The 23,037-nt window shown below is 36.0% G+C and overlaps 1 protein-coding gene across 2 annotated transcripts in view; it reads left to right on the top strand.

Moving 5' to 3' along the window:
• RAPGEF2 (Rap guanine nucleotide exchange factor 2) overlaps positions 1 to 23,037 on the top strand; it is a 204,947-nt gene that overhangs the window by 94,123 nt on the left and 87,787 nt on the right. For both annotated transcript variants that reach the window (XM_068402614.1, XM_068402613.1), the window contains exons 5-6: positions 12,869 to 12,944; positions 15,589 to 15,756. In XM_068402614.1, the coding sequence (XP_068258715.1) occupies positions 12,869 to 12,944; positions 15,589 to 15,756 (244 nt within the window). The remainder of the gene's footprint in view (positions 1 to 12,868; positions 12,945 to 15,588; positions 15,757 to 23,037) is intronic.

Genomic DNA, 23,037 nt, shown 5'->3' with positions numbered 1-23,037 from the left:
TTTTAAATAAAAATACTTAAAATGAGTTTGGTGTTATGTACATTTTGCTTTATTCCACCTGTCTCCTGATCTGCTGAATAATTTAAGAGTTCATTGAGGTTTGAAATTGAGGTCATCTTCCAAGTGTGCTGCCAGTATCTGAGGTGTTGGGAAATAGACGAGGACACAGTTCCTAAATGATGAGATTGGGTGGTGTCTGGTGTTGTTCCTGTCAAACCAATTATTTCAACGCTACTGGAATTTTGTTCTTTCACAGCTGATAAAATATTAAGGGGCTTAATCTATTACACTGGCATCTTTTGAAAATAAAAATAGAAATCTAGTGTAGTGGGGCTAGTGCTACCAGGCTTTCTTCCAAGTTTGTAATGAGGAGATGAGAAGGTAACAAGGAAGCAGAAAGTGTCAAATGACCTGAATAACTTTTAAGTGAGCCTGAATATTTCTGACTCCCCTTAAGGCGATGGAGGTTTTCAGGGATGGAAATGCTCTATCCTGGGAGAGAAGCCAAGAAGCCCTCACAAGCTGACAAATGCAAACCTTGTGCTAGTTTCCAGGTTTACATCCTAGAGCTACAGACTTCTCTTTCCGTACGAAAGACCCAATGATGGACTTAAGAGAGTCTGGATCACTTGCTGGTGGTCAGGTGCATTGGTGGAATGTTCAGAAAAACTTCATGCACTTTCTATAGAAAAGATAGCATTAATTGACAGTGTAGAGCTTGTACATTCCAGAGTCCTTGTTCTGGTCCAGTTTTTAGTTGTTTCACACACGGTAATTGTAAGCTAAGTCAAGATGGCATTTCCTGCCACTGTTGCTATATTAAAAAAAAAAAATTGAAGTAGGCTTTTCTTATGTTGTGCTTTATTCAGGTCAATGGTGTTAATCTTCCCCATTGAAGCTGCAGTTGTGTAAAAATACTAAAAAGTGAAATATATCTACTTTAATGTCAAAATTATGCTTAGGAATTTGTAATATGGAGCATAGAAACAAAGTATAGAACAGTATAAATCTAAACCACTGCCTTTGAACCATTTTAGGTTATTTTTGCACTTGCTGTATAGAATAAGTTATAATCAAAATTTTTCAGTGTGATATGAGTATGGGCTATAGCCAATGCTATATCCCAAAACAAAATCTGAGGTAACATGGAGAGTAGAATTTTTCTGTGTAAGCTAGAATGTATCTTAATAGCTCAAAGTAACTGAAAAGGACCTTAAGGAAAAATTAAAATTAAGCAAGCAGAGGGGTTTAACAGACTAGATTCATGGGGGACAATCTTTTAGCAGAAAGAAAGCAGAGGAAATGAGAGAATCCTTGAAGGTAGCTGATAAGAGAAGATACAATCTTTGACATCTCTGAATGATACCAACTCTCACATCCCATTTTTTTAAATGTTAGAAAGTTGGGGTTAAAATTATGGCTAGTGTTTGAAAAATGTGCTAAATTTGTGGGCTTTTTGTTTCTGCTGGGAATGTTTCAGAATGCTCTCTTGGATGGATGGTAAAAACATCCATTCCACTGAAAACTTGTTTTTGCTGAAGATGTTGACATATTCTCATTGTTGAAAAATTTTTGGTGCTTCTTAGTTGATACCTGGTTTCTAAAATGTGCTGCAATGAAAACTAGCTGTGAAACAGTATGGTTTTTATTGCTGACTCTTTCTCTTTAGCTTATTTTGTGTCTCATTGGTTAGAGAGACCTTTCTAATACCAGCATTAGGGTTCCTAATGGAGCATGTCACAATTTGAAGCAATGGAGAATAATATCTAATCAATCTTGGAAGCATTGTTCATCTTTGCTTTTGCTTTTATTGTTTTTCCATACATTATAATTATGTGATATTCATTTAATTTCAACAGTTCTCACTTATACTGGTATCTTCTTTGTAAAATTTCAGGCTTCATTTTAATTTTAAAAAGCTGTTATCTGAAATGGTAATAATTTACTTGCATACAATTGGGGATGTGGAAAAAATTGAGAGCCCTTTCTGAGAAGTTAAGGAGGGGAAAATTCTCTATGTAATAAAGTACGTGGTTATTTCAAAGTTAAATGTGAGACCTGTTATACCTGGATATTTACTACTGCTTACATTGCTAATTCAAGTTATCTATCAGAAGAAAACTGTTGCTTTTTCACAATTGATATTGCAGCTGGTGAGATGACCTGTTCTGCAATCTGTTCCTTCTGATTCAATACTCTAGTATATAAGGTTTTGAGTTTTAGTACAAACCTGCAAAACAAAAAAAAATGATTCCTGCTGAGGGCAAAAGGAAGACTGTGTTTGTTTTACATGCTCTCAGGGTCTCTGGACAAGTTTTATAAGTGTAATGAACTGAGAAGCTGTCTGGTCATTGCTTACCCCAAAATAACAACAAAATGAACTGTGGGCAAAAATAGCATAAAGAATACCAGAGAGGGAGAAGTATACCCATGTGGAGAGAGGGGACAGAGTGGACTGCAGAGCAAGAAGGTGACGATGCTGGTCTAGGTGTGATACACTGGGGAAAAGACCATTTTCAGCAGGGCGGTGAAGTTTTCACAGCCTAGGGAGCAACATTAGCTAGAATGAGAGGTCCATTTTGAATCCTGAAATTGGAGATGATTTATTACTGCTGAACAATTATATTTAAAAGAAGAATAGACACAGTGGAAGATCACGCTCACCAAAATTTGTGTACTCTACAGAAAAGTCAAGAAGTACCTTAGAGTTCATCCTGTGCTTACAAGTACAACACTTACAAGTCTTTTTTGATTTTTCACAAAATGTCCAAGAGAACTCTTGAGGGAAGTCCAATATAAATGTGTTATGGGATGGCTGTCCCTGTATTTAGGTTTGGGGTATATGTGAGCAAGAACCTTTTCTTTGCCTCATGCAGAACTAGGTGATCTAAACTTCTATCGACTTACCTTTAGTGAAGGACAATCTTGATAAGCTGAAGTAATGACTTTTACTTACTCTTATGTATTTGCAGGACTGTAGAAAGGTGGAAGGAATTAAATTGTTTTGATTATTAATTACCATGATTCTGCTACTATAATTCTTCTACAAATAGTGTTTTTAACAAAATGTTATTCCATACTGTAGCAGACTTTAAAATGTCTGAGAATTTTCTTTTAGGTGACACTAAAATTTTCAAATGTTTCTGAAAAATAAATCCAGGGACATTAGACAGAGCATAACATGCTAAATGAGGGATAGTTTATTTTCAAATTATAATCTAAACAGCTAAAACAAAATTGTCACTATTACTTTACTGTTTTAGTTTGTTTATTCATTTACAGTTATTAGGGCACTTATTACAAACATATCTTGAATACATCTGTATTGTACTAATAAGATTTATGGAAACTAGGTATTGAGGTCATGTGTTTAGCCCTCCATGTGAATGAACTGGTTGTATTGAATGAGTTAGGCGTGTAAACAGGGGTGGAAAATGTCAATATGTACGGCCTTACTTTACTACTAAAAGCCTAGATGACATGTCAAGTTGGTTTTTTTTAGTTGTTAAAAAAGATGACTATTTCTAATACCTTAATTATGAAAGTCTATAAGGGGACTTAAAAAAGCTTACTATATATTCTTCAAGGTAAAAAACCTGTCTTTTATTTGGGATCTGACATCTAAAGACTTTGTATGAGGTTGGAAAAATACTCCTCTGTTATTAACATTCATGAAAATTTGTTAAAAGTCAAATGTTTTCAGACAAGGTCTTGCCTCTTAAGTACTATTTCCTACTACTTCTCATTCTTTGAGACCATTGTGTAGATCTTGTGATGTCAGAGTAATCTCCATGGCAACACAGACATCACTAAGATGAAGCATAAACAAAGCTGTCTTTATTCAAACCATTTATTAAAATATTTTTTTTTTTTTTAAAAAAAAGGAATAAGCAAAAAATTAGATTAGGAAAAAAACCCTTTCATCTTTCACTTTTTTCCATGATAAAATAATATGAGAATGTCTAATTTAAAAATAGAATAAGGATAATTTTTTTTTTTTCCAAATAAAGATCTTTTCTGTCAGCTGTTCTGATGAGGTACCTGCCTTCGAGCTTTCCGTACTACAGACACTGCAAAGCTAAACTGCTGCAACAAGCTAAATTTTATTGTTGCCACTACTACTACTATGTTCCAGTTTTGTTTATCTATATATTTGTGTATATAGTTTATAAATACAGATCTTGAATTTCACAGGAAAATTTCATAAACACATTTCTCTGTTTAGTATACATGAAAGGGTCATAAAGAACCTTAAGTGGTATTCTAGTCTGAAAAGTATTCAGGATCACTTGCTGCTATAAAGGCCCTGAGCATCTACTGTCACTTACAGTAAATTTGCAAAACAATTTGTTATTCTTTACAGCACTTTTTAAGATTGGGTTTTTAACCATTTTTCGGCTTAACTTTAGTTTTAAGGTAACATTATGAAATGCTAAAGTGAAAAGCAACAAATTCGAAACTTTACTTTTTCTTTTTTTTTTTCCCATAAACTAGTCCAACTTGCTACCATACTCGGTATTCTAACTAGGTAAAATTTTAAAATTAACCACACTTTTCGAAACAGTAGTCTGTACTAAAAGAAAAACTGTGTGACCATCATAAGGCATATATTTCAGGGGTTGATGGAAGGGACTTTCTCTGGAAGCAAACCTCCAGAATCTGGCTAATTTCAAATTATTCACTGTGGGTTTTCAGGAGCTTCTTTTAAAGTGCTTTCAGTAGTCAGCTATAAATTACCAGATTAATGCAACCTCTGATCTGGGTTGTATTTGCATAAGAAATAAAGAAATCCCTATGACTGTTATGTAGATAAAGTACTATAGACTGTCATCTGTAAGGGTGCAAACTAAACGTGTTCAAAATACTGAAGAAGTTTACTAAAGCTTTCAGCTGGAGTTCAAATTAACTTTCACACATTTTTAGCAGGAATTATTTAAAGCATTAATATACTATAAATGTGCTTATCATATAATTTTAGTGTCCTTCACACAGAATGGTTAGCTGTCAGGCATTCTCTGGCTTGCTGGGTTCCTCCCTGCTTTACACCCTCCTGCTGCAGCACTGGGGTTATTGCCCTTGACACTGTGATTCTTCTTGCCCCACAGGCAGTAGGTGATGTAGGTCCCAGATCAAGCAAAGGAGCTGCAGTGATGTTTGAGGCTTTTTCCTCTTGTGAAACACCCCTGCAAAGTATTAAGTGGCATGTACTTAGCTGTGATGTTGCAAGTGAGTCCCTTCGCTGATACATGAGCTGTTGTATCAGAGCCTGTAAACATCTAAGCTGTCATATGACACTGGATAAGTCTAATCATCCTTATCCATGGTATGTAGTGAGCTCACTTCTCCAGGATTTGCAAACAGTGAGCGGTCTGCAAATGCCTCTTCAACTCATATTCCCGTTGCTAGCATCTCAGTTTTCCTTTCAACTAGAAAAGCATTTCTGTAAAGTAGAAAAAAGTGCTATAAATATAATAACATTGTGAGAATTAAAGAAGTTAAAAGAACAAAAAAGTTGAAACTATTAATGATTTTGATATGTAGATGACTGACACATTTTAACTGAAAATATTTAACACAAGTCAAAGAGCAGCTTGGGGATTCACTCGCATACTTGCTTACTTTTTCTAAAAGACAGGCACTAATTCGAATGGGAATCAGAAAAGCCAGCCTATATTATACAGAAGATCAAGTTATATTATAACGATCCTCTGTCTTTTAGCTGATAAACCCTTACTTTCGTAGTTTCCAGTGTGCAGCTTTAAGTGTGGGGAAACCCAGTGCTGCTTTCCCTCCTTGCATCATCCCCAGCGGAGGTCTGCTCATGTTAGAGCTGCTCTGCACGCATGAAGGGCTCTGTCTTTTTTTCTGAGGGGTCAGAGAATGGCCATGCCAAATTTAGTTTTCATCAGAACACTTAAGCGTTCCCCTAGGGATGGCTTGCACGTGTATACACACTTCTAAATTGTAACTTACTTTTTTTTCCATCCCCGACAAGGGTGAGTTCAGTGGAGGAATAGTCTGGGTTTCACAGCACATTCATGTGAAACTGAGCTTAGTTAGAATAAGTCATTAACAGGGGCTGGTGTTTTAATTCTAATCTGGATGTACCAAAATGAAACATGGTGTTTTTTAATAAAAAAAGGATACAGGAGGAGGAACCTGACTGAATCACTTTCTGTCTCCCTAAGAGGCAGATAGAAAATATTCCCCATTTTTTCCATCTAGACTTCAAGTAACTACCGCTCTACAATATTTCATTCAGGAGAATTCAGTGTGGTTTGCTTTAGAACTAAATCTAACGTGTTTTGGCGTTGTTGCAAGTTAAATGTTGATTATTACATCAAGATTTGACTTCGGGATTTGTCAGAGACCAGACATTCTGCTCATGTTTGCTTCTGTATCATCAGAGAATAATTGATGCAGTGATGGAAAGCAGCTGCTGGTCACTGCTGAGGTCATGGCACTGGTATGAGGAAGCAGTGCCATGCAACACGTATGGGTGGGACGTGCGGCAAAGGATCTGTCCAGAGGAACGGTGGCACCTCTGTGCTCCAGCTTTGAGAAGTGAAGGGTAGAGGGAAGATGGGAAAAAAGTAGTAGGGAGCATTTGAATGTAAATAGGGATGGTAGTAATAGCATTTGCAGGGTGGGTGCTACCCAAAAGCAAATGGCGACTCTTTGTGTTACATAACTTCAAATTCTAAATATGCTTAATGCAGTAGCTCTGTATTTAGTTTTGGTAGTTTTCTGTGATTCTCCTAAATGTAAATGTCAACTGGAGCAATGTAATTTTCATAAAAAGAGTTTGGAGGTATTTGATTATGTAACTTAATATCTGTTTTTATCAGGAGTATGTTAAAAGCTTGGGAAAGTGAACTCAGCTCAAGCCTTGTGCTTACAGATTTATTCAGGTACAGTCTAGACAAGAAAAGCATTAATTACAGGGACAGTAGGGGAGGGAAAACATTTACTTCAATCTCCACGTGTATTTAGATGTCCTGTATTGGCAAATATTGCACGGCAGTGATCTTAAGCCATAGGCTTTTTCATATGTCCCATTTGAAAACTTCCGAAGAAAGGTTTTGAATATCTGATTGCTAGAGTTTTGGCATAAATAATTTCAATAATCATGCATTCCATTTCTAGTTTTAGTATCTGGTAGAATTTTTTTAAAAAAGCAAAATTTATGTGGAATTTATTTGCTTGCATAAAAGTACCGTAGAAAATTCTAAGAACTTGAGAAACAAGAAAATGTGTTACTTGTATTTTTCCTTGCTCTAGAACATGTCTAAATGGAGTGTGCTTTTTGACTTAAATGAAATGCCAATTAAATAGACTTCATTCCAAATACTGCATTTACAAATACATAAAACTAACGTTATTTTGCACTTTAAAATATGTTGGAGAATGTATAGGATATAGATGACCACACTTTGTGGAGCTTTCTTTGTGAGACTTAGTTGTAGTTGCACTAAGACTTGTGATTCATATGTGAATTAATTATTACTTTAAGCTAATGCAAGGTGGTGAATATCAAAAGAAATAAAGGTTAAGATTATATGATAGGAAGAAAAACTAAACTTCTGTTGTCCTTTTTGAAAAATAGTTGCCACCAGTGAAACTGGGTTTTCTGTGAGCGATCTTTGATCTTTAAGAGGAAGAAAGAAAAGAGCTTCTCACTGAAAAACCTTTTCTTGGTGTTCGTCATCAGTGAAGTTTTCTTCAGATTCTGCATTAGTTTTGATGAATGCGTTTACATTCCAGTGCTGAGAAATAACTTTCCATTTGGGAGCTGGGCTGACGTGCAAACAGGAATGCGGAGGCCCCGGGCGAGGGGACCGGGCTGAATGCTGATAGGGAAATGTTCCCTCTTCAGTAGCTGCCGCCTTTCCTGCAAGCTCTGAAAAAGAGCATCTGTGTGCATGTACGAGTATGGCTGGGGACCTTCGGAAATGGATGGGTCGTGTCTGGAGAACACTGCTCTGTCCTCCAGTGTCATGATAATAGTAGAAAGGATAGAATGAGTCACCCTCAATACCTGGAAGTTTTTGTCTGTCTCTATGCGTAAGTACTTATAAAAATTAATGTTTCAGTTAATTGAAGTACTTTGTTGTTTTGGTTTATTAGTAAATCCAATAAATTTGAAGGGGAAGAAATGCAGGCAGTGTTCTTAAATTATTCTCATGTTTGTTAGCCACTGCACTAATTGTAGTTTTGTAATTGTAAACGTTTTTTTAATACAAACTGAGGATATAAACTTGGGAAACATGGAAACCCTTAGCTTTCACTTAAAACTTGTCTCTTATTAACCAGAGTGTTGTAAACTGTAATACATCTGTTCTTTAGCCAACTGTGTATTTTTTGAGTATACCAAGTTATGAGATATGTAGTAAGGTACACTTTCAGAGAAGGGAACTGTCATCTGCAGTCAGTGTAAACTCAAGTTTAGAATGCATTAGAACGGAAATGAAGTTGTAAATGACTTACATGGATTGAAATAGCTGCTTTTAATACACATCATGAACAAAAGGGGTTTTTTATTACTAATGAATTTATTTGGAAATAATGCTTTTGAGTAGTCCAGCGGGAAATCAGACTTTTTGTCAGTTGCTTCAGGGAATAGTATAGTTAGGGAGCAGTTACTTGGGGAGAATATTTAACTTTGTAAGAGTTATATTTTTTTATCATCCACTTTCAAAATTGCTACTGTAAACTGGATTCCTGCAAATAAAATTGTTTTGTATATCTTTAAGGTTTTTTAAAAATAGATTTGTATTCACATCATCCATTCAGTAGCTTTTTGGGGAATGAAAGTAACTGTGATAGAAAAGGACTCCAGAAGTGAAATTGTCTCTAGGACAGGTACTGAGGAGAGCGTCTGTGAAGCTTAATACTCAGGGAACCTCAAGTCAGAGCTTATGTGTCAGCAGGAAAAAAAGTGTTGAAAAAACTGCTGCAAAACAAGGTTCTTTAGGGAATTTAGGTGAGGCAGCAATATTCTAACCAGGCAGCCTTCTGGCTATCTAAATTACTGTTATGTCCTCTACATCCCATATTGACAGCCACCATTGCAAAGATAACTTTAAAATGCCTGAGCTTCCTTTGGTGAAGTTCTCTCGTGCACATCACCGATTTAGAGAAAATAGTCGCAAAGCTGGGATTCTCTCAGGTGCATCACTGGCTTAATAGTTCCTATTTTTAGGAGTTGAAATTAATAAGGCTTAGGTAGGAAAGAAGGTTTTATCTTTGTGTAATAAGACAGTTTTGATTGAAATTATTTAAGGAACAATATGATACAACCAAATGTGAAGTGTATATTATGTAAAATTCTCTACTGTGTTTTAGACAAAAAAATGTGGTTTAACCTTAAGCTCCCTAGTGAAGTCATAGATCTACAGGCTTATTTTACACTACAGTAAGGGAAGGAATAAATTTGTCAAATCCCTGATCCATTGAAATTGGCTAATAAAGGGGTTTTCTACATTTTACTTTAGCTAGCCAGTGCTCATGTAAGCTGTATAGTTTGTGATAAATCTGGGTAGTCAAACTCACTTTCTGTGATAAGTCTGGTCTAGCATCAAAATTTGGAAAGAACAGGGTCTAGCAGAAGTTACTAAAATAGAGCTGGTATTATGAAGATAACCTGTTAACCCTTCCATGGAAACTTTATTTGCTGCTACTGTTTCTTTGTGATATCTAGGATCCCTCAAGCCAGTTTGCGTGCCAACTTGTGGTCCTTCTGTGAAGCTGTTCTGGTATTTTATAAAAGGCTTTACAGCTTGGGCTTTTTGATCAGCTCAGTAAACAGACTGCATTATGTGTTGGGTATTTGCTTATTTTTTACTGCTTACTAATATTTTAAATACCTTATTTTCAATTAAAGCGAGCTTGTTTGGTGGCTCCCTCTACCTAGTGACTGGTTACTGCAGCTAGGGATTTCGGGTAAAGAGCATCACTGAAGTCCTTTTTCACTGATCTTGTGCGAAGCTCTAAGAAATTAGTTCTGATAAGACTTACTTGAATTGATATCAGTCTTCTGAAGTGAAACAGTGGGATTGGTGGTGCCCTAAGATCCCAGTTGTTTCTTGCATGTCAACAGGCATTTGTGTGACTGTGTGTAGGTATCTAAGTGTGGTTCTGCAACAGATAGTATGCGAATACTGTGATGGATGTTCTGCCGCAGAGCTGGACACTTCTGAAGTGTCTAGACATTGTGGACAGTCACAAGAGAGTTTCCTAATTTTCACTGGTTATGTGAATTCCTCACTGATGATGAATCTTCAGCAGCAGATTGGAAGTCAGGAGGTTTAGCTGGCATGGCATCTCTGAGAAGAGAACCGCAACACTTGAAAGGTCATTTAAGTTTCTTCTGCCTTGATTTACTTGTCTTCTTGCCTACAATACTTCACAAAGATTACAGAGTTTGTTTGCAGCCTGAAGTGCCTTGTGATCTTTGGTCAAAGATAATGTATACGTGTGATGCACTGTCTGCTCTGATAAATTTCGTGCTGTCATAGGAATCTCAGCCATACTGCAATGACGTGATTATTTGTTGCGAAACTCAGTGTCTTACTGGGAACAGAAATCAAGAATTTCCTTTATAGTAATTCAGTGCATGCCTTCTGTCCTAATATGTTGACTACCTGTTCCCTTGTGCTGAAGGGTAGAATCCAAACAAGTTATTCAAAAGTAGATGAGCACATCTGAAACACAGCTTTTTCTTTTTACTGTGCTTGCTAAGGCTTGAAACTTTTGGATGTCAGCAATAATTAGCAATGGGCAGAAGTTTAAAGTTGATACTTACGGACAGCAATAGAGGAAGAAGAAGTGGTGGGGTGGAAAAGTGTATATGCATTTTCTGTTGAAATAACTGTTTGCTGTGAGACTAGAAAATGGGCTGGCAAAAATACAGTAATATTGTATTCTAGACCAAAACCAATGGTTACAAAGAGGGGATGAGGATCTGCAAGAGGAAAGGGAATATTTATGTGTTTGTTTTCAATTAGAATATCAAATAAGTTGGCTTCCTAATCACCATTTTTGCACTGTTATCTTTCAATCAATGAGTTGATTTACTTTCTCCTTTTTCTCCCGCTCCTTTCCTTTTCTTAAGGAAAAACTGTGTGTATGGATCAGATTAATGACCAAGAAAATAAGTTTGTCACTTTTGCAGCAGTCTAAAGAATCAAGATAATGGCTTCATCTTCTGTTATCTTTAAGAGTAGTTGAAATTGTATAAAATTCAAGATGGCATTGTAGAGTAAAGCACCCTGTGTTTTGTTGCTCGACTATACGAGGAAGCATGTGTTTGCCTCTAGGAAAATACGCATTTTTTCGAGAGACTTCTTTATTGAATGTTTCTTTTCAAGAGGCTTAGTATTCTGGAAAATTTTTTCTATTGTAGAAGTCCCATGTACCATTAAATGCGATTATTATTTTGATGAATAAGCACAGCTGGCATTTCTTTTCAATATCTGACTGCCTTCTTTTTGAGGTATAAACGTGCTGTTGTCAAGAGATTATTAGCCTTTGGGGTAGCAAGTTAAATTGTTCATTTCTACTAATCGCCAGGCGGGACAGGAGAATAGATATCAACTGGCTAGATATACTGTTCTGAATGGTATATGAACTTGTTCAGTTTGCTTGTTATAAAATAAAGCTTAAAAAAAGTTATTTTTCGCAATAGCTTAAGCTATACAATATTTTCACATAGCTTAAGCACGTCACTGTGATTGTGCATTACAGGATTGGTTAAAATTCAGATTTTACAATTTAATTGAGTCTGGTTTGTTTTTCATAAAGTTATTTAATAGCTGTTGCCCTGTGAGCTTCAGATAGGAAGGTTTCCCATGCTTGTTACACAGTGCTGAGTTGAAGAAAGGGAAAGGCTAAATAGTTACATTGGCTCTTGGCAAATTTTAGGGCAGGTTTGTTACAAGGGGCTACAGGAGAGGTCCTGAAGTTCCAGCCATTTTCTCATCTGTCCTACCTTCCTCGCTGTGATGGGAAAGGTCTGGCATTGACCTCGCAGGCTTAAATACCAGCTACCCGGAGGGGGAAGTGCACACCCCAGAAACAAACTTCAGCTAGTTGTCTTTTCGTCCACTCTGACAGTGTATGATTAAGGATCTAACAACAAAGGTCTTGTGTTTCACTGAATTATGTGCTGGTTCTCTGTGCTACACCTTTACCGGTGCATTTTGAGGATTCTTTGCAGTAAAGCCTGCAGACACACACATTCATTTAATACAGGCAGAGCACTTCAGAAACTGATACAAAAATAGCTTTCTGTTTTATCCTACAGGAAGCAAAATAGTACCATGCTTAATTATTGCACTAAGGTAGAGGTGTATCATGAAAGGCAGAACAACCTTTTGTCCTCATCTATTCAATTTGGGAATACTCTCATGTTCAGCATCCTTATTTTATTAGTTTAAGTAGAAAAAGAGTTAATTGAAGTTGATCAGCCTTTTCATTCTTTCCTTGGTACGCGGGTTAGCTTTCTTTATAGAAATGCAGATAGCTTAGGTAAGTTAATACTGTAATGTCAGAAGATACTAGATAAAACTCTAATGTAGTTCAGAATCAACCGTGCATCTTCAGTAGACAGCACTTGATTGACACTTGTTTTAGTGTTAATAGAATTATTTAGCAAATACTCTTAGTAAACTATGTAAATACAACATACATGGCTCTTGATGTCCTTGGATATCAGTTACTTGTCAAAGGACATATGCATGAAACTTGTATTGTGCAGAGGTATGTACATTTTTTCTATGCTTTACAATACCCGAAGAAGATGTAAATATGCTATGGATTGTGTTATAGCTCTGATTTTTGTTCTCACTGAGGTATTTTTGTTCTTCAGTTTTGGCAAGCGTTCTGCAGGAAGCTTCAGGCGTGGCTGTGAATGCATTGTTTTAGAGCCATCTGAAATGATTGTGGTAAGAATTTTTTCATTCAGTTGCTTTAGAATTTTACAGACCAGCTTTGGTAACATTTCAGCTTCCAATAAAACTCAAAAGCATTTTCTCTTTTGCATATGATCTTTTTATAAATCTAAGATGTCGTACATAACTTTCTTGCCGTTCTTTGCACACATACTTTTGCAATGTTTTAGTGATAAAGGCATCTTTTATATTGTTACATTTATTTTTGCAGATTTTTTGTAAAACTAAAGTTTTCTTGTGCTAGCAGAATAGCAGGACAATTTGTGTGTTTTTTTTTAAAGCTGCTTTATTATTATAGGTATTAATCTCAGGTTAGCTTAAACTTATTTCAATCAAACATTAATTACTTAGCTGACTGATGTTTTAAAAAGCTGTTTGATCATTTTAAAACTTTACCGATTTACCTGGGTGAAGGTTATTTCATTAGCAGTATCTGCTGTAGTCCGGTGGCAGAACAGCATCGTCTCTGAGGGTTCACAGGCTCAAAAATTTTTAGTTGCCACCTCAGGTTGCATTATCTGAACAAATGCACAATTGACAGGCTAAATTTTTTTTTTTTTTTCTCTGTCACTGAGATAGCAATCAGTTCATAATACAGGCATGACAATTATCTAAGCCATTTATAGATGATAATTCAAATATAGGCTATGACACTAAACATTTTTTCCTCAAATGTGGCAGTTCCTGTAAAACTTGCAGAAGCTCAGGAAATTATGGTATAGCTTTAGGCTTGTAGAAGAGATTAGGTTACTTGTAGCTTTTTAACTTACTTTCATGCAAATGCAGGCATGTTTTTGTGGGTTTTAAGCTCTTTGTGATTTCACTGTAAACAGATAAAGATGATTGTGTAATGGTAGCTTTTTCTGTCGGATGTGTGATGATATCTCTCCCTCTTCCAATTTTAATTAAGAAAATAATCTTACAAAGCTAATACAATATAGTAGGAGACACAGAAGGCATACGTGAGAAATGCCAATTGCTTTTTCACTATCCCTAAATAAAGCTCTCTGTAACTTTACTTTGTAAAGGAGCAGCTCCTCAACAGCAGCCCGTTACGGCTCCCCATTTGGCCCTGTATTGGCCCCCTGATTTGTCTGACCGGTTTCGATAACTAGTATCTGACCACAAGTTCAAGCAACAGCTTATTGTCCCACATATGTTCTGTAGAGGTGTATGATTTAGTTGATGGTAGCTGTGTGGATGTCTGTCTATCTTGTTGTGCATTCCTTGAAAAGTTATAAGGAAGAGTGGTATAAAGATAGGCATAGGAAAAGGAGATGACTAAACAACAAGAAATCTTCTGGACTCATGCATAATGTTGGGGCAGGGGCAGGTACTCCCACATAAGTCGTCTTAGTCCAAAAAAACCAATCTCTAGGGTTTTGGGAAAGCTGAAATCGAACACTTTAATCCGGCCTTTCAAAGGAATAGTTGTACCTTGAATAGAAAGAATCCCATCCCCAGAGTTTGTCGGGCACAGTAACTTTCAGTCCCAGGGCTAGGTGGGGTCACTCTGCAGGGAGGAGAAGCAGGAGAGGTGTAGGGGGTGGGTGTGTCTGTGTCAGACATGAAATACATACTCAGTGGTGAGGGAGTGAGTGTTACCAGCTCTTCTGGGAGAACTAGGAACTGTGCTCATCCCCTTGTATTAGTACACTCAAAGCTGTATTTGGTGACATGAGCTGACTAGTATGTGACACTTCTGACACAGATATGCTGCAAATTCCTGGGAATATTTTGTCTAATATTTCTCTTCCTTGTTGAAAAATATGGAGAAATCTTGCAAGGTGCCTCATAAGCTCTTCTCTGCATCTTCAGAAATATTATTTATCCCTGGGGGGTGGAATTGAGTAGTAGAATGAGTTAACTGAATCCCTGTATACGGCCAATGCTGAAAGGTGTTTTTTTTTTTTCTCATTTTCCTGTTAGTCTGGAGTAAGGTTCCTATTAGTAGGAAGAACAGAGAAGAGGTGTTGATTTTCAGCCAAATTACTATAAAAAGATTGTTCTCCTCTTTCAGGAAAACCAGAATTCTTAGTTCAAATATTTTCGTTGCAGTAGTGTACAGTTGTGCAGTAATTTAGGATGACTTTGAAGACTCTGAAACAGAGAAGACTTAATTTTATATTAGGATATACCTAACAGGAATTTTTTTTATCTCCCTGCTGTTGTTTTGAAGTTATTTCTTTTTATGTAAATCCTGTCTATTAGAAATCCTTCTTTTACACTCCCAAAATATTTGAAGGAAATAATAAAACCAGTGCTGCCAGTTGAAGAGCGAAGCCTTTGTCGTAGGTTGGTTTTCTTATTGTAATGTACTGAGTAGTGTAATGTTTGTATTTATGGAAGAATAAGAAGGAGGGGGGAACAACAGAATGGGAGGGTGACCATTTTTCTTCTGTCATTTTTGTAAAGTGTTTATACTCAGCGATGCTGTTCATGCCAATGTTTACTTTTTCGTCATTCCTGTGGGCATTTGATTTATTTTTTTTTTAGTAGTGGCTTCACTCTTAGTGCTGAAAATGCAGGAAATTCAAAGCTAACGGCTGTTTTTTGAAAATAGAATTTGTTGTGTTTCTAACCATAAGGAACATTTTTATGTCTGGTGGGAAATGACACTTTCTTGCATTTGTTATAGGTTGATTATATGGATGAAAATGAGGAGTATTTTCAGCGTCAAGCTTCTCATAGACAATCTCGAAGAAGATTTAGGAAAATCAACCAAAAAGGGGAGAGACAAACAATTATTGATACTGTTGACCCTTATCCTGTGGGGAAGCCACCTCTACCTAGAGGCTACCATACGGTAAGCTGTCTGTATTTGTGGCTCACAACAACATGAACAGGAAAACTACTGAAAATAAAACAATCAAAATGGCTAAACTTGCTGGTCTTTTTAAAGAAGTGTGTTTCTGTAGGGAAGTTTTCCCCTTAAAATACTGTGAATTTGGTTCCATCAGTATGTGAACGTGTGTGCAGCTTGTGTCTTAGTTCAGAGTTGAAAGTGCATTTTTTTTAATGACCGTGAATGTCACTTATTATTTCTTAATGTTTCAGACATTATTTGAAATTGTGAAAGAAACTGTTCTCATTTCCTTTTGGTATTAGGTTCCTGTATGAACAGTTTAGTGTACAGTGTTAAAAGGTCAGTTAGTGAAGCACTCACACACATATATGATAACGGTTATTGCCTGAAAAGGACTATGCTGCATTGTAGTAGTCCAAATTCTTGGATTAAATCTGTTATTTCTTTTTACTATCAAGAACTTAAATGTCAAATTAACCTTTACTGGTGTCTGCCTCAAGAGCCCTTTATACTTGGGTTTCAGTGAGCTACATAGTCTGCCCATCATCAGGGAGATCATTTGGTAATTTTACTTGATTTTTATTTTTTTTTTTTGGGGGGGGTAGTCTTACATGTTGAAAGTTTCCAGGCTTTCATTTGTGCTGAAAATAAACTAGTCGTTAAAACTTATTCTACAAAATATTTTATATGGATCTTAAATTGAGAAAAGCTCTATTAGATTAATGTTTGTTTGGTATTGATTTCAACTGTAAGCAAAATACTGGAAAAGCTCTTTGTCTCTGGCTTTCATTTGTTTAAGCCCCCAAATCTGCTAGAACCATAAAGGCATGGGCGTAAATAACTTCGTGCATATTTCATCTCATTGAGTTCATTGGGCTGAATTTCGCACAATGTAATCCACATGCATATAAATTTGCAAGATTAGAGCTTTAGTGTTTTTAAAATACTGTGCAGTTGTAGGTTTTTTCCATTTTCCCTTCGTTATCCTTATTCCTTGACTTGTTTGCCAGTTCCCTGTATATTCAGTGTGTGTCTGTAAGTGTGTAGATGTTTGATTACATCTGTTAATTATACAAGCTTTTCCTCATGAGTTGAATAATTACATTTTATGCCAACAATTTGTTTTTGTTTATACAACAGCTTTTAATGGTTTAATTTTCAGTGCAGTTTTAATTGCCTCTAAATTTATTACAAATTGAGCCAGTTCACTTGGTTTGAAGATGAAACATTTTACCGTTCTGTTTTTGAAAAAATAAATATGTTTTATTGTACTTTGTAGGAATTACAGGAAGAATTACTTTTGTATTATTTAGATGTGTACCTTGTGCTTAGCAAACAGTTCTGGTGTGATTTTTGTCTAACTCTAGAAGGGCAATATTTAGATTACACACAGTGCCATTTGCATTCATAGGTCCATGCCTGTTGTATAAATTTCACTTTAGGTATGCCTAATGAGTTTTTGTGAGCTTAACTGGTACTAAGAGCAAAAGCCCATTGTGTGCCATTCTGTTGTGCGAGTTCATAATGATCTTGTGTATGTGTTGGGAGATTCATTGCAAGTGAGATTTCATATTGAGTTGGAAGAGATTGCCAAATAAACTGTAAAATTTGTGATAATTACAGTCAAATGTTGCTTCAAAAAGTGTAATATGATGCATATGACTGGCTTTACTTTTTTTCCCGAAGCAAATAGAGTCAAATAAGCTCAAATGAGTTTTACAGTGTAGTCAAGACTCTCCATACTGGCCCATTCCCTCCTATTTTTTACAGTATTTGGTGATCTTGTATACATTGTTCTCTCATTCACTTCTATTACCAATATTATTTCTGTTGCTTTAACCATACATGTTAAAGGCTGCATTGTCTTTTCTCCCTTCCTATTTTATGTCCCTTGACCTCATTTTTTTAGTCTTAATTTCTTGCAAAATTGACTGAAGAAAGCAGGGTTTTTTTGAAACACATAGGAATTCAAGGCATATTATAGCACGTATCTTGTGGGTTTGTTGCCCATCCATTCTTTGGTCAGCATCTGTCAGGGTCTTTTCTTTGGTTCTACTTCTTAATTTTGGATAAATAAAGAAAGAAGGATTAAAAAAAGCACATGTTCGGATATTGCAGTAAATAATGTGTTAATGTCAAATTGAAAAAGGATTAATATGCTGCATTTATTTTCAAGCTTGCCCTTCCTTGTGGATGTGTTCTGGTTTAGGTGTTAGGTACATGAGATTCAAAGTAATAAAGCTGCTTTGGTGGCATCCTCAAAAGCTTCACAAAATGTGTAATTTTCTTATATTTTGTTTTACCCTGTAAATCCATAGTTACCATGTAGAATGATTTTTTTTTGTTGTTGATAAATTATTAATGCTTTATTTTCAGTAGTCTCTGAGTGCTTTTCTTCAGAAAGTTCAAACAGTATTTTCTGAAGAGAGTTTTCTATATGTTTGTGAAAAGAGAGCACATCGTAGAGCTTAAATGAAGATGCATGGCTGTGCTTTTCAAGAGTTAAAAACGAAATGCAGTGCTCAGTTGTGGCATGGCTTTCTGCAATAGAGTCAACTTGTAGGGGACGATGGACCCTCATTAACATAATTTTAACATTATCTTCATAGTGGTGGAATGTACTATGGCAAGTCTGATAATGTTCATCTTCTCCTTTCCTCCTATATGGCATTCATTTCATTTTGGCTCACAGGAATGCACTAAACCTCAGGTATCGTAACTTACTGTGTATGGTCCACTAACAATTTACTTGTGGGTTTGCAGTGTGATGTCATAATACTGATGCAATGTGATGACTAAAATTGCCTCCTAGCTTTTGCTTTGATACTTGAGCAATCTCACTGTGATATAAAAATACTAATGTAGATGTGGACTTTGGTGACAGCACAATGTCTCTTGCCCGGCTTGATTGACCTTTCTTCCTTGCTTTGCTGTCCTGTGATTTAGAGAAAATGTAGAACAATAAACAAAGGGTATATATAAAATATTTAGTGCTTGACAGACACTTTACTCAAGTGTCTCTTCCATGACACGGAAGACTTAATCCTCGATTTGGATTTTAAAAAATAGGCCCCCTGTCACTGTTTAGTAGCTGTATGACACTAGAACAGGGAAATGGAGCGTAACAAGATGAGCACCAAGAAAACAACAAAAAGCTTTTGTTAGCTGAAAACTTGCAATAGTACTTCTTGATAGTCTTCCGTTCTGATATGTACTGATTTGGTACAAAGAAGCTGGATTTTGTAGACTCTTATCAAAGTCTGTGTAAATGGCCGTTATTTGAAACACAGGCTTGCAGAGCTAGGGAGAAAACTGTGCCTGAGTGAGTCAAGTATATTGGAATGGTACCAAACCATGCAAAATACAGAAGTTTGGCCTGACATAGGATCTCAAATGCTGTCAAAGTAACGTGAAGATCTGAGTGGCATCTTTTAAACTTGACTTGTATTTGTAATTGCATTTGTCAATGCCAAAGTGAGTAAATACTGAGCGTGTACCAAACTTCTGATAAGAATGCGTCTTGTCAAACTGTTAAATGTCTCCACTGTTATGACTGAGAAATCTCTTGTGATAGAGCTGAAAACAAAATAAAAGTATTTTCTTTAGCTTCAGAATTCTTCCTTTCCTCAAATAGTACTTTGGTCAATTCTCCTGATATTAGGAAATGTGTTTATTTTAAAAGTTCCTTGGGTGTCATGTTGTTCAATTCATTTCTTTATCTAAAAGACTTGGAGGGTTCAAATTTCAGTATGGTTGCGGTATCGTATGCAAGTGACTTCTGTGCTGAAACGGTCTCTTTTTCAGTATGCATACTATGCCGCTTTTAGGAATCAAATTCCGTATCTTGAGATCAGTGCTCACTGTTTTTTCAGTGGAATGATCCCCGAGTAACCTACAGTTACTAAAATATTACGTCTAAGAGTGATAATGTGCTCCTCAAGTTATGATAGGAATTTGAAATACTTAATAATATTTTGATAACTTACCCTAATGCTTGAAGGACCATTTGAAGTAAAATCTGATGTTGAATATTGTGCTTAGGCATGTTACTTTTGGAACAAATGTTGCTGATTTCTAGGATGAGGAAAAATAGAAACTTCGTAATGCATGGAAATAAAATGAATGTGTTTTATCAAACTGATAAAATGGTATCCTTTTTGCCACCATTTGTAGTTTGGTAAAATAGATCTCTTCTATTTCAGGGAAGAAAAAAAATCCTGATAAGTTTAGGTTGAGCTGTTAATTGAATCTGGAAAACCTTGTTCAGATTTTTTTGATAGAAAATTTTTGCTTGTGCTTGTAATATACCGGGAACTGTTTTTAACCAGATTAGTGTTAACACCTTCTTACTTAATAATAGAATTAGGATTTTAACTTCTGAAAGTGGATTTTCTTTTGTGTCTGTCTATACTTAAGGCTACTTAATGTTTTCAGTTAAAAGCCTTTGTTTTGAGTTACTGGACTGAAAGAGTGTAGACCCTTTCTCCTGAGAACCTACATGGCTTTTCCTCTGATTTAGACTGATTTTTTTTTTTTTTTTTTTAAATTTTAAAATAGAACAATCACCTATGGAGTGGCTTTTAAAAAGGGTAGACTTTTCTTGCGATGTCTTATTGCCATTAAACTTTGTGGCTGCTATAGTGCATCTGTGGAGAACTGATTGTGCCCATCTGAGTGTTGCTGAGCTGGTTATTATGTATTTAATGCATGACATATTTAGTGTAAATTGACAGAAGTTCATAAAGGAAAAATAACTTTGTCCGAAATAAGGTGCTGTTCTGTAGTGGCATAGAGGTTATGAGTAGGAATTTATAACTCGCTGGTTTGTGGTAGTCTGTCTCTCTCCTGCCTTAGACTTGATATGTAAACTGACCTGTGGGCTTTTACTAGTCTGCACCGTAGTTTTTACTTTGCTAAAGGTAAACTATCAAAGCTTACTGGGGAATATTTGGAGACATGCAGGTAGGCCTGTAAATAAAATGCTGAAGCACCTGTGAATAGCCTGGAACAGAAACTATAGTGTGTGGTTTTTAACACTGAGAATATGTCCAGATTTGAAGTAGTTAACAGGCTTATGAGAACTTCTGGTACATCCTCAGCTGGCCTTTTTAAAGCTAGCTGCTGAAATCCCTGCAAAAGGTCTCTCTGCCTTTAGTAGCCTTTGTTATCCCATTCAGCTTGAGATTCAGATGAGGTGACAATCCATTTATCCGGTGTCAGAAGGAAAAGAGCGGTGGGCATGGAGCCGTCAATAACCCCATCTTCTTCCCCAAGTTACAAGCGTGTAACAATTTTATCCTTGCGTGCTGTGTTATGGAGCCAGTCATCCTGCCGATGCGTTAAGGGCAGACAAGTATTGTCTTTCTGGATTTTATTTGAAGGAGGTGACTGAAAATTTGAATGAGAAGAGGGCTGGAAATTAAACCATGTCTAATGTGGCCGAGTCAAGTCTCATCTGCAGCCATGACTTCCCTGAAAATAAGTGTGTGGGGGTTTTTCCTAGCTTTTCTGAATTTTTTTTTTAAGAAAGTATTAGAACCTGCTCACTTAGAAAGTCACTAGCAAATTATATAGAAACCTTGCTTCTTGCCTGTATCTTCTCTTGTAACTAATAGGTATTGCAAAGCGTTGGCAAAGTAGCCTTTCTTTCCTGATACCATTTGCATTCACATTGTCTGCTGAGAGTCTAAAAGTCCGGGATTGAAATTTTGTGTTTAGATTGTTCTATTTTATGAAACAAATTTGCCTTTTCCTTTGGTTGAAAAATTACATTTTAAAAATCAACAAAGCTGTTTTTTGTCATATTTCTACATTTAGGAAGGATTAAAAAATTTTAAATTTTTCTGCCTGAATTTGATGCAAAAGCCTTGTTGTTTTCCTTACTTTATTCAGTGTGTGTGGCTACTGAAGTGATGTAGAAGTTTACAAGATGACGAATAGTGTTTTCTTGTGGGTAATATAATACGTGAGAATTCAAAAAAGCTGATTCTGTTTTAGGACGTTGTTACAGATGTCCAGTATAATTTGGAATGAGACTTAATGTTAAAAAAGAGCATATTACAATTGCTTCTTTGTATGTATATGTATATTTATGTTTATGTTGTAAAATACGTGTTGCTGGTTGTCTTTCCATGGACCACTACAAAAGATCATAATATACCTCTTGTGCTTGTGTCTCAACAATGTGGACTTTACAGTATTGTGATATACCTTGCTATAATGTATTATTGTTAGTGCATTCTATTCTACATAGTAAATTGATGCCAATATAGTAGTGTACTTAGTCATCTTTATTATATACAGAATTTCAGTCATTTTAGTTTGAATCAATAGGAACAGTTGACAGCTACCCAATCTACAAGATACTAGTTTAAAGGAATACTGTCAATCTTTCAAGCCTCTAAATAGCTGCAGCTTTTAATGTTCCTGATGATTTTTAGGATTATCTAGCACTTTCATTCTAATACAAGTTCACTTAGTAAAACAAAAAGCAAACCACAGAATCAATTGTGAGTATTCACATAAAAAAGAAGTTTTCTTTTAGAAAGAAAGAACCATATCTGAACTAATTTGCCAAGTGTAGGAAAATTATTTGATAGGGCAGTGAACAAGGAGGTGTGGACACACTGAAAGCTTGACTTTATACAAAGGTAGAAAGGATAGGGAAAGGTTGTGGGGGCAAAACAAATTTTTAAACGTCTTTGACCTTGGAGTCAAGCAAGTCTATTTACAAAGGAAAAAAGGCACAGAAAAACTACTGGGAATAGTAGTATTTCCTTTGTCCCTGTTGTAAGGACTATTACTGTTTAAAGTTATGTATTATGTTATGTATTGTTAATATGTGAGCAATGCTATCATTTTATTTTGTGTAGCACCCGAAACAAAACAAAATTGTTAGTTCATCATCCTTTTAGTAATGTCTACTGGCAAGCTAATGCAAAATTAATGACATGCAGTGTGTTATTTACTCAACTTACAGCTTCTGTCAGAGGGTATCTATTTTTACATATTACATCATCCCTGCTGCAGAACTTATATATCCACTGGGATCCACTGTTCTTCCATTCCCTTTGCAAGGGCTCACACTGGTGTCATAACTGGATTTGTAATTGTGTTTAGATTGGGAAATTCAAAGAGAAACATACTTGAAGCTCTGCAGTATTTTCTGCAACTAAGGTGTCAGTAATATTACTGATAAGTGTCTTTTTTTAGATATATTGCTGACACTGGGTCCTGTTTACATCTTGTAGAGTTGCCAATACTTTGTGGCCACACATATGT

The sequence above is a fragment of the Nyctibius grandis genome, chromosome 6 (genome assembly GCF_013368605.1).
Source record: "Nyctibius grandis isolate bNycGra1 chromosome 6, bNycGra1.pri, whole genome shotgun sequence".
Lineage (NCBI taxonomy): Eukaryota > Metazoa > Chordata > Aves > Nyctibiiformes > Nyctibiidae > Nyctibius > Nyctibius grandis.
The sequence above is the reverse complement of the archived record's forward strand: the minus strand, read 5'-3'. Positions and strand labels throughout refer to the sequence as shown.